The sequence below is a fragment of the Tachyglossus aculeatus genome, chromosome 3 (genome assembly GCF_015852505.1).
Source record: "Tachyglossus aculeatus isolate mTacAcu1 chromosome 3, mTacAcu1.pri, whole genome shotgun sequence".
Classification (NCBI taxonomy): domain Eukaryota; kingdom Metazoa; phylum Chordata; class Mammalia; order Monotremata; family Tachyglossidae; genus Tachyglossus; species Tachyglossus aculeatus.
In genome coordinates, this window is record NC_052068.1 from 11,004,561 (window position 1) to 11,017,096 (window position 12,536).

The 12,536-nt window shown below is 46.0% G+C and overlaps 1 protein-coding gene across 3 annotated transcripts in view; it reads right to left on the reverse strand.

Annotated features, from left to right (window-relative positions):
* TUBGCP2 (tubulin gamma complex associated protein 2) overlaps positions 1–12,536 on the reverse strand; it is a 71,407-nt gene that overhangs the window by 13,564 nt on the left and 45,307 nt on the right. For all 3 annotated transcript variants that reach the window (XM_038743946.1, XM_038743947.1, XM_038743948.1), the window contains exons 11-14: positions 11,339–11,519; positions 8,847–9,027; positions 2,700–2,872; positions 2,244–2,372 (exon numbers count right to left, since the gene is read on the reverse strand). In XM_038743946.1, coding sequence (XP_038599874.1) covers positions 2,244–2,372; positions 2,700–2,872; positions 8,847–9,027; positions 11,339–11,519 — 664 coding nt within the window. The remainder of the gene's footprint in view (positions 1–2,243; positions 2,373–2,699; positions 2,873–8,846; positions 9,028–11,338; positions 11,520–12,536) is intronic.

Consider the following 12,536-nt stretch of genomic DNA (forward strand, 5'->3'; position numbering starts at 1 on the left):
TCCAGCAAAGAAAGGTTTACACGGAATCAGGGGAGGTTGATTTCTGGGGCAGGTATCCAGGGGGGAAGAGGAGAAGAAAGGAAGGAATCGGGGACGGGAGCTGAGTTTGGGAAAGATGGCGATTTAGATGGGGTCATTCTGGTCTTTGCCTGAAGGAGGGACCCAGCTCAGTGTGAGAAACGTTTGGGATCATTCACGTTTCTACGAATCAAAGCAATTTAAAATTCCTACTTGACGGGATCATTATCTCAAGAGGAATAATACGGCATCCACTGAGAATCATTCCTTGAAAAATCACACACTACTTTTTTTTGTTTGTTTGCATTATTCTGCTTTCTTCCAAGGGGCTCCTGTGATTTCAAGGCTCTGATCGCCAATCCCTGCCACCCCTCTGTGGAAGAGGCCAAACATTCAGATGTTAGTATTAATTAATGATAATGTTATTTTTAGAGTGCTAAGCACGGTACTAAGCACTGGGGTGGACACAAGCAAGTCGGGTGGGACACAGTCCCTGTCCCATGTCACAGTCTCAATCCCCATTTTACAGATAAGAGAACTGAGGCCCAGAGAATAATAATAACAATGGCATTTATTAAGCACTTACTATGTGAAAAGCACTGCTCTAAGAGCTGGGGAGGTTACAAGGTGATCAGGTTTTTCCACGGGGGGCTCACAGTCTTTATCCCCATTTTACAGATGAGGTCACAGAGGCCCAGAGAAGTGAAATGACTTGCCCGAAGTCCCACAGCTGACAACTGGCGGAGCCGGGATTTGAACCCATGACCTCTGACTCCAAAGCCTGGGCTCTTTCCACTGAACTACGCTGCTGCTCAGAGAAGTGAACAGGCTTGCCCAAGGACACCCAGCAGACACGTGGCAGAGCCGAGATTAGAACCCATCACCTTCTGACTCTCAAGTCCATGCTCTATACACTACGCCATGCTGCTTCTGATTATTATTATTACTGTTATATTTGTAATTGCTGAGAAGCAGCATGGCGTGGTGGATACAGCATAGGCCTGAGAGTCAGAAGGTCATGGGTTCTAATCCCGGCTTGGCCACTTGTCTGCTGTGTGACCTTGGGTAAGTCACTTCAGTTCTCTGAGCCTCAGTTACCCCATCTGTAAAATGGGGATTGAGACTGTGAGCCTCACATGGGACTGTGTCCAACCCTATTTGCTTGTATCGACCCCAGCACTTAGAACAGTGCTGGCACATAGTTAAGTGCTTAACAAATACCATTAATAATACTAATAATAATGATGGCATTTATTAAGCACTTACTATGTGCAAAGCACTGTTCTAAGCACTGGGGAAGTTACAAGGTGATCAGGTTGTCCCATGGGGGGCTCACAGTCTTAATCCCCATTTTACAGATGAGGGAACTGAGGCACAGAGAAGTCAAGTGACTTGCCCGAAGTTACACAGCTGACAATTGGCGGAGCCAGGATTTGAACCCATGACCTCTGACTCCAAAACCCATGCTCTTTCCACTGAGCCACGCGGCATAATAATAATTATTATATAATATATATTATTATATAATATATTATTATATAATATAATAATAATATATTATTATTATTATTATTAAGTACCTACCATGCATCAAGCACTTTCCTAAGCACTGGGGGGAGATATAAAATACAACTCAATCAGGTTGGACACAATCCCTGTTTCACATCGGGCTCACAGTCTAAGCTGGAGGGAGTATGATTTAATCCCCATTTTACAGATAAGCAAATTGAGGCACTGGGAAGAGAAGTGGCTTGCCCGTGCTCACCCACGGACCAGTGGCGGAGCTGGAATTTGAACTCGGGTCCTCTGACTCCCAGCTCCGTGCTCTTTCCACCGGTCACGCTGCTTTCCTCAAATTCTCCCCTGCTGATTTTTTCCTTAGGAACCATCCATTCCTGTATATATGTTTGTACATATTTATTACTCTCTTTAACTTGTATATATTTATTCTACTTATTTTATTTTGTTAATATGTTTTGTTTCGTTGTCTGTCTCCCCCTTCTAGACTGTGAGCCCGCTGTTGGGTAGGGACCGTCTCTATACGTTGCCAACTTGTACTTCCCAAGCGCTTGGTACAGCAGGCGCTCAATAAATACGACTGAATGAATGAATGAATGAATGGATTCACCCTCCCCGCACTTCTTAACCGACAAACTCGGCAAAACGGTTTGAAAAGCGAAACGGTTCCCTCCTGCCCCTTCCAAGGGGACAGGGCTGAAACATACCACTTGGCAGAGTGTAGCGAGTACTGCTTAGCAGCCTTGTTGCTAATCCAAACGTTGCACAGCTGTCTCTCCACATGCTTGCAATAGAACATGTGCCTGAACAGCATCTGATAACGGGTTAAAGCTTTCCTGCAAATAAAGACAGGAAAAAAAAAGAAAAAAAGGACCCTCAAACTGGCACCAGGAGCAAACACAGGAATACTTCCTTGGTAGGTTTTATTGGCGGTAGTAAAATCACACAAGAAAGACCTAAATGCCCTACCAGTAAGAGAGTAAGGAGAGCTTAAACCTGTAGATTTGGAATCTGCCTAATTCCCTTCTCACCCCCAGGATATAAAAGCTCAGGAATTGTCCTTAGCAAAGGTAAGGAGAGATTGCATGTACCACTAGAAATGCCTTTGGGACTGACTGGCTAGAAGGAAGAGGGTGTTTTCTTTGTGGAGCAGTCACTTTTACCTGTTAATAATAAGCGACAGAGGCCACTTGACGATGTAATCGAAAGAAAAGGCCTCCAGGCCACTCAGAGTGAGTTCGGTGGGGTCTGCGTTAATAATTGCTTTCTCCTGCTTGGTTTCAATGGCCAGGACTCGCAAAAGCTGGGTGATCAGGTCGTGGGGCATTAGGTCGATCTGAAAAAAAAGGAGAGGAACAAACAATAATCCTCATAATAATGATAACAGTGGTATTACGGGTCACGCACCGTTCTAAGCTCTGGGGTAGATACAAGCTAGTCAGGTTGGACACAGTCCCTGTCCCATGGGGGGCTCCCAGTCTTAACCCCCATTTTACTGATGAGGTAGAAGGACAGAGAAGTAAAATGACCTGCCCTAGGTCACACAGCAGTGGCGGAGGTGGGATTAGCACCCAGGCCCTTAATAATAAGAATAATAATTATAATGATGGCATTTATTAAGCACTTACTACGTGCAAAGCACTGTTCTAAGCGCTGGGGAGGTTACAAGGTGATCAGGTTGTCCCACGGGGAGCTCACAGTCTTAATCCCCATTTTACAGATGAGGGAACGAAGGCACAGAGAAGTTAAGTGACTTGCCCAAGGTCACAGAGCAGGCAAGTGGTGGAGCAGGGATTTGAACCCATGATCTCTGACTCCCAGGGCCGTGCTCTATCTACTAGGCCACGCTGCTTCTTAGGAAAAGGAAGTCTGAAACAAATCTGCCATCCTATTTGGTTTAAAGAGCAATGGACTGTATATATGCATATATGTTTGCACATATTTATTACTCTATTTATTTATTTTACTTGTACCTATCTATTCTATTTATTTTATTTTGTTAGTATGTTTGGTTTTGTTCTCTGTCTCCCCCTTCTAGACTGTGAGCCCACTGTTGGGTAGGGACTGTCTCTATATGTTGCCAGCTTGTACTTCCCAAGCGCTTAGTACAGTGCTCTGCACACAGTAAGCGCTCAATAAATACGATTGATTGATTGATTGACTGCGGGCATCTTGAGAGCTTGATTCTGAGGGGAGGGCCCCTGGGGTTCATTCATTCAGTCGTATTATTGAGCACTTACTGTGTGCAGAGCACTGGACTAAGCACTTGGGAAGTACAAGTTGGCAACATACAGAGAAGGTCCCTACCCAACAACGGGCTCAGTCTAGAAGGAGGAGACAGACACCATAACATGTAGACAGGAGTCAAAATAGTCAGAACAAATTGAGTTAAAGCTCTATGCACATCATTAACAAAATAAATAGAATAGTAAATATGTACAAGTAAAATAAATGGAGTGATAAATCTGTACAAATATATACAACTGCTGTGGGGAGGGGAAGGAGGTAGGGCCGGGGGGATGGGGAGGAGGAGAGGAGAAAAGGGGCTCAGTAGGGTTCATTCATTCATTCATTCAATCGTATTTATCGAGCGCTTACTGTGTGCAGAGCACTGTACTAAGCGCTTGGGAAGTACAAGTTGGCAACGTATAGAGACGGTCCCTACCCAACAGCGGGCTCACAGTCTAGAAGGGGGAGACAGACAACAAGACATATTAACAAAATAAAATAAATAGAATAAATATGTACACATAAAATAGAGTAATAAATACGTACAAACATATATACATATATGCAGGTGCTGTGGGGAGGGGAAGGAGGTAAGATGGGGGGGATGGAGAGGGGGAGGGTGCATCTCTGTCATCATCTTCCCAGCGCTCAGAACAGTGCCTTGCACATAGTAAGCGCTTAACAAATACCAACATTATCATTATTATTATCTTCCCTAAGTTGTCCATGGCCCTCACTCTCTGCGTGGGAGCGAGCCCGCTTCTCACCTGTTGCTTTTTGCCCAAACAGCGGTAAGAGGAGCCCCGACTATTATTCCACGCTGGCTCAACAGCAGCGGAAAGGCTGGTAACCGTATCTCAAAACGTACATAGTCTTCTCGAGCCCTATCATACCAACTACCTCATTTGTCTTTTTTTTTTTTCCTTTTCTTTTTATGGTATCCGTTAAGCACTTACTACCTGCCGGGCACTGTAGCGAGCCATGCTGTTCTGTCTTCCAGTGGGAGAGGGAGAGGCGGGTAGCATAAGGCCCACCTGACCATGAGGACACTGAGGTTTTGAGGTTGGGTGACTAGCTCGAAGACACTGGGCATATCGAGGGAGCGCCGGGCAGTTTCCCTTCTTCTGGCCAGTAAGGAGGCCAGCAGCTCCTCGGTGGAAAGAGTCAGTTGGCGACCTGGGCTCCACAAAAGCTCACAGCAAGGGAGCGATTCTCTGCCTCATTGCTCATAAGAGTTCAATGATTGGGACACAATGGTCAGGGAGCCAACTGTGTTCTTTCTACCATCTCTCAAATGCCTTCTCCCCTCAGCCCGTTCCTAGTTACAAGCCACCAACCCGCTTTGGTGGCCCACTTCACTGAGCTGGCATCCTCTCCCTTTCTCTTCTCCCTGGGCAGCAGTGTCCTTAGCGTGGACCTCTCTCATTCACCCCTCACATCCAAGCCGTGACCAAAACCTGCCGGTCTCAGCTCCACAACATTGCCAAGATCCGCCCTTTCCTCTCCATCCCAACCGCTACCCTGCTCATTCAAGCTCTCATCCTATCCCATCTGGACTACTGCACCAGCCTTCTCTCTGATCTCCCATCCTCGTGTCTCTCTCCACTTCAATCCATACTTCATGCTGCTGCCCGCATTATCTTTGTCCAGAAACGCTCTGGGCATATCACTCCCCTCCTCAAAAATCTCCAGTGGCTACCAATCAATCTGCGCATCAGGCAGAAACTCCTCACCCTGGGCTTCAAGGCTGTCCATCACCTCGCCCCCTCGTACCTCACCTCCCTTCTCTCCTTCTCCAGCCCAGCCCGCACCCTCCGCTCGTCCACCGCTAATCTCCTCGCTGTGCCTCATTCTCGCCTGTCCCGCCATCGACCCCCGGCCCACGTCCTCCCCCAGGCCTGGAATGCCCTCCCTCTGCCCATCCGCCAAGCTAGCTCTCTTCCTCCCTTCAAGGCCCTGCTGAGAGCTCACCTCCTCCAGGAGGCCTTCCCAGACTGAGCCCCTTCCTTCCTCTCCCCCTCGTCCCCATCTCCATCCCCCCATCTTACCTCCCTCCCTTCCCCACAGCACCTATGTATATGTATATATGTTTGTACATATTTTTTTACTCTATTCATTTATTTATTTAATTTATTTGTACATATCTATTCTATTTATTTTATTTTGTTAGTATGTTTGGTTTTGTTCTCTGTCTCCCCCTTTTAGACTGTGAGCCCACTGTTGGGTAGGGACTGTCTCTATATGTTGCCAATTTGTACTTCCCAAGAGCTTAGTACAGTGCTCTGCACATAGTAAGCGCTCAATAAATACGATTGATGATGATGATGATGATGATGATGATGACCTCAGAAGGCGCTGGAAGCAGCGGGGCCTAGGGGAAATAGCGCGGGCTGGGAGTCAGAGGACCTGAATTTGAAATCCCGGCTCCTCCGCTTGCCAGCTGTGGGACGTCGGGGCGTCACTTTTCTGTGCCTCAGTTCCCTCATCTGTAAAATGGGGAGTAAGACTGTGAGCCCCCATGTGGGACGTGGACTGTACCCAAACTGATTAGCTTGGATCTACTCCAGCGCTCAGTACAGTGCCTGGTACATAGTAAGCACTTAAAGATCACAATTATTAATTATTACTAGGTGGCTCATCATCATCATCATCAATCGTATTTATTGAGTGCTTACCGTGTGCAGAGCACTGTACTAAGCGGGAAAACGGGGATTGAGACGGTGAGCCCCACGTGGGACAGGGACTCTGTCCAACTCAATTTGCTTGTATCCACCCCAGCGTTTAGAACAGTGCCTGGCACATAGGAAGCCCTTGACAAATATCATTGTTGTTATATTTCTTGAGCGCTTACTATGTACAGAGCGTTGTACTAAGCGCTGGGGAGAGTACAACAGAACAATATAAGAGACTCATTCCCTGCCCACAATGAGCTTGCAGTCTGGGGGGGGGACGGGACGGGACGGACAGATGTGAATAGAAATGAATAAATGACAGATATGGACTTCAGTGCTGTGGGGCTGGGAGGGGCGATGAAGGAAGGGAGCAGCTCAGTCCAGGCCAGGGAAGCAACCCCATTGTGGGAGGCAGAGTTCTCCCAGCTGGAGGCTGCCCGCTGTGCCTTGTTCTCGCCCATCATCATCATCATCAATCGTATTTATTGAGCGCTTACTATGTGCAGAGCACTGTACTAAGCGCTTGGGAAGTACAAATTGGCAACATATAGAGACAGTCCCTACCCAACAGTGGGCTCACAGTCTAAAAGGGGGAGACAGAGAACAAAACCAAACTTACTAACAATGGCCCATCCCGCCATCAACCCCCGGTCCATGTCCTTCCCCTGGCCTGGAATGCCCTCCCTCCTCACATCAGTCAAGCTAGCTCTCTTCATCCCTTCAAGGCCCTACTGAGAGCTCACCTCCTCCAGGAGGCCTTCCCAGACTGAGCCCCCTTTTTCCTCTCCTCCTCCCCATCCCCCCGCCCTACCTCCTTCCCCTCCCCACAGCACCTGTATATATATTTACTCTATTTATTTTACTTGTACATATTTACGATTCTATTTATTTTGATAATGATGTGCATATAGCTATAATTCTATTTGTTCTGACGATTTTGACACCTGTCCATGTGTTCTGTTTTGTTACCTGTCTCCCCTTTCTAGACTGTGAGCCCATTGTCAGATAGGGACCATCTCTATATGTTGGAGACTTGTACTTTCCAAGCTCGCTCTGCACACGGTAATCGCTCAATAAATACGAATGAATGAATGCCACCCTCAGTCATCGTCATCATCATCAATCGTATTTACTGAGCGCTTACTATGTGCAGAGCACTGTACTAAGCGCTTGGGCAGTACATATTGGAAACATATAGAGACAGTCCCTACCCAACAGTGGGCTCACAGTCTAAAAGCTCAGTCGTCGCTGCCTCCCATCTTTTTTTCTCGCTTTCCCTTTTGTAAGCTCCATTAGGGCAGAGATAGTCTTTTATGTCCATCTTCCCCCCCTACTATTTCCCCTTATTCATTAATTCATTCAATCGGATTTATTGAGTGCTTACTGTGTGTAGAGCACTGTACTAAGCGCTTAGGAAGTACAAGTCGGCAACATATAGCGACGGTCCCTACCCAACGGGCTCATAGTCTAGTAGGGGGAGACAGACAACAAAACAAAACAAGTAGACAGGTGTCATCTGTAATTCATTTTAATATCTGTCTCCCCCTGAAGTTTGGAAACTCCTGGGGGGCAGAAATTGAGTCTACCATCTCGATTGTACTGGACTCTCCCAAGCGCTCAATCCAGTGCTCTGCACGCAGTAAGCGCACAATAAATACCACTGATTGATTGGCTGTGCCTGCTTATTTCAGTGTACTCTCCTAATGTCTCCTCCTCTTCACTGTAAGCTCGCTGTGGGCAGGGAACGTGTCTACCAACTCTATGTTAATAATAATAATAAGGACATTTGTGAAGCTCTTACTGTGTGCAAAGCACTGTTCTAAGCACTGGGGAGGATATAAAGTGATCAGGTTGCCCCACGCGGGGCTCACAGTCTTAATCCCCATTTTACAGTTGAGGTAACTGAGGCAGAGAGAAGTGAAGTGACTTGCCCAAAGTCACACGGCAGACAAGTGGCGGAGTCGGGATTAGAACCCACGACCTCTGACTCCCAAGCCCGTACTCTTTCCACTGAGCCACGCTGCTTTTCTGGATTCTTCTGTAAATAATAATAATAATAACGATGGCATTTGTTAAGCCCTTACTATGTGCAAAGCACCGTTTTAAACGCTGGGGAGGACACAGGGTGATCAGGTTGTCTTAATCCCCATTGAAAGACTGTGAGCCCACTGTTGGGTAGGGACTGTCTCTATATGTTGCCAACTTGTACTTCCCAAGCGCTTAGTATAGTGCTCTGCACACAGTAAGCGCTCAATAAATACGATTGATTGATTAATTGAAAGGTGTTTCTACTACAAGCAAATGCTTTGGAAGAAAATGGATTCTGACATTTTCACAGGGGATTCATTTTCCCACCTCCTGAACTGTGATTTGACATTTCAGACACCAACTAATTTATCCACTTCTTACCTTTAAGTCATCTTTAAATGGGTCTGTATTGGCAGTGCTCATCCTTAAAGCCAATTCAAGCAGAGCTTCTAATCTAGTAGGTATGATATCATCCACCGGCTTTTTCAGTTCCTCTTCCGTGAGATCCATGAAATGCACGAAGAAGTCTCCCTGATCCATGAGGAAATAGTGCTTTATGGACCTGCCCACGGAAGTTAGAGGTGCAAAAAATGAGGAGGTCGTTCTGGTACAGTGGAACACAGGGAATTACATCCGCTCGACCTGGTGGCTGAAGATGATCTAACAGCTATCCACATTTCAATTGTTTCATAATCATAATAATAATTATTATATTTGTTAAATACTGAGCCCCCTTTTTCCTCTCCTCCTCCCCATCCCTCCCGCCCTACCTCCTTCCCTTCCCCACAGCACCTGTATATATGTTTGTACAGATTTATTACTCTATTTATTTTACTCGTACATATTTACTATTCAATTTATTTTCTTAATGATGTGCATCTAGCTTTATTTCTATTTATTCTGATGACTCGACACTTGTCCGCAGGTTTTATTTCGTTGTCCGTCTCCCCCTTCTAGACTGGGAGTCCATTGTTGGGTAGGGACCGTCTCTATATGCTGCCAACTTGTACTTCCCAAGCGCTTAGTACAGTGCTCTGCACACAGTAAGCGCTCAATAAATACAACTGAATGAATCATCGTCATCATCAATCATATTTATTGAGCGCTTACTTTGTGCAGAGCACTGTACTAAGCGCTTGGGAAGTACAAGTTGGCAACATATAGAGACGGTCCCTACCCAACAGTGGGCTCACAGTCTAAAAGGGGGAGACAGAGAACAAAACCAAACATACTAACAAAATAAATAGAATAGATTTGTACAAGTAAAATAAATAAATGAATGAATGAATATGTGCCAGCCACTGTACTAGGCACTGAAGTGGATACAAGCAAATCGGGTTGGACACAATCCCTGTCCCACGTGGGGCTCACAGTCTCACTCCCCATTATACAGATGTGGTAAATGAGGCACAGAGAAGTTAAGTGACTTGCCTAAGGTCACACAGAAGATAAGCGGCAGAGCCGAGATTAGAATCCATGACTTTCAGAACCGGGCCGTATCCGCTATGCTACGCTCCTTTGAGGGCAGGGACTGGGTCTTCTACTTCTACTGAGCTCTCTCAAGCATGGCACTGCGCAACTAAGCCTCTCCAAACTACTACTGAGGAAAAAAATACTCATTTTCGGTAGTTAACACATTAGAGAAAAGGAAATGTTGGTGTCGCTGCCCAACAAGGATTATCCTGGGACTAGAGAAATGCTAACAGTTCTGGGAAGTTCAATAATAATAATGATGGCATTTATTAAGCACTTACTACGTGCAAAGCACTGTTTAAGCGCTGGTGTGGTTACAAGGCGATCAAGTTGGCCCACTGGAGGCTCACAGTTTTAATCCCCATTTTACAGATGAGGGAACTGAGGCCCAGAGAAGTTAAGTGACTTGCCCAAGGTCACACAGCTGACAATTGATGGAACAGCCCAGAGCGTGCTAAAGGAAAGCAGCTAAAATGACGAGAGACCACAAAGGGTTGAGGGATGCGGTGAGATTTTGAGAAGCAGCGTGGCTCAGTGGAAAGAGCCCGGGCTTTGGAGTCAGAGGTCATGGGTTCAAATCCTGGCTCCGCCAACTGTCAGCTGGGCGACTTTGGGCAAGTCACTTCACTTCTCCGGGCCTCAGTTCCCTCATCTGTAAAATGGGGATTAAGACTGTGAGCTCCCCGTGGGATAACCCCATCACCTTGTAATCTCCCCACACTTAGAACAGTGCTTTGCACATAGTAAGCGCTTAATAAATGCCATCATTATTATTATTGTTATTTAGAGAAGTGAATTGATGTGCTTACGATTTGGTTAAACAGTCAAGAGCTAAAGGGTCGTGTATGGTGGGGCGGATGCAGAAACAGGAAGAATAAGAAAGGACTTTATCATCTACAAAAACACAAAAGGGTTTAACACAGATGATACAAGGATATAAATGGATTATTCTAGAGTGCTAGAAATACGAGCAAAGTAATTAAAGTTAGGCTGCATAACCAGAAACATTGTCTTTTCAAAGAGAATATTACAGAGCAGGCCAAACTCAAGACAAATGTTGTAAACTCACACCGCGTGATTAAAGAAAAATAATAAAATAAAGCAGGAGGAAGTAGAGGAAAAAAAAGTCACTAGACACCAATCTTGCAGGACTCCAATTTCTTAGTTCTGGGAATTCTAAGTGGCAACCTCCTCTTTTAAGAAGATCAGAAGAGGAGCTGCCAAGGAATAATTTGATCCTACTTGATTGAACTTCTGTAGAAATCCAGTTACAAACAATAACCCCGATGACCCAAAAAACTGAATTCTGCGAATAACAGTCCTAAAGCCCGGAAAACGGTCTCAAATGCCTTCGAGATTCCCTTTCCCACGAACAGATGCCGTAATTGAAGAAAACCGACCTCAGATGCGCCACGAGTTCTTTTTCTTCTATGAGGAAATCCAGGAGCACCTTGCTGGCGTAGTTGAAAGCTTTTTCTATTTGTTCCACGTACGCTCGCTCCTTCAAAGTGTAGATCACTTCTTTAGCCAAGGGGCAAGTCACGTCTCGGCCACATTCTCGGACTACATTTAGGTACTTTCCTAGAAGGCAGTGAGGGGAAGGTAGAAAAGAGATGGTGGGACTCGCTCCTCTACTACAGTGCTTTGTATAAAGTAGGTGTTCAATAAATACAAGTGAATAATAATAATAATAATAGCGATGGCAATTATTAAGCGCTACCTGCAAAGCCCTGTTCTAAGCACTGGGGAGGTCACAAGGTGATCAGGTTGTCCCCACAGGGGGCTCACGGTCTTCATCCCCATTTTACAGATGAGGGAACTGAGGCACAGAGAAGTTAAATGACTTGCCCACACAGCTGACAAGTGGCGGGGCCGGGATTTGAACCCGTGAACTCTGACTCCACAGCCCGGGCTCTTTCCGCTGAGCGACGCTGAACGTGACTGCCTTTTCCTGTTTCCGTGTTAATCCAATTTGGGATTAGCTCCCAAGCAGAGAAGCAGCGTGGCTCAGTGGAAAAGAGCACAGGCTTTGGAGTCAGAGGTCGTGGGTTCTAATCCCGGCCCCGCCACTTGTCAGCTGTGTGACTTTGGGCAAGTCACTTCATTTCTCTGTGCCTCAGTTCCCTCATCTGTAAAATGGGGATGAAGACTGTGAGCCCCACGTGGGACAACCTGATTACCTTGTATCTACCCCAGCGCTTAGAACAGTGCTTTGCACATAGTAAGCGTTTAACAAATACCAACATCATTATTATTATTATTACTATTATTATTATTATTATTAGATGGGCAAACACTTGGTGGGCCGAATTCTCCCCCATCATAGTGGTGGTTGACTTGACTGCAAGGAAAAAGGGCTTCCCTGGGACTCCCCCACAATTTTATTTTTAATGGTATTTTTAAGCGCTTATTATGTGCCCGGGACTTGCTAAACCCTGGGCTATACAAGAGGCAGCATGGCACAGCATGGCTTAGTGAAAAGAGCCCAGGCTTGGGAGTCAGAGGTCGTGGGTTCTAATTCCGGCTCCGCCACTTGTCCGCTGTGTGACTTTGGGCAAGTCACTTAGCTTCTCTGTGCCTCATTCATTCATTCAATCA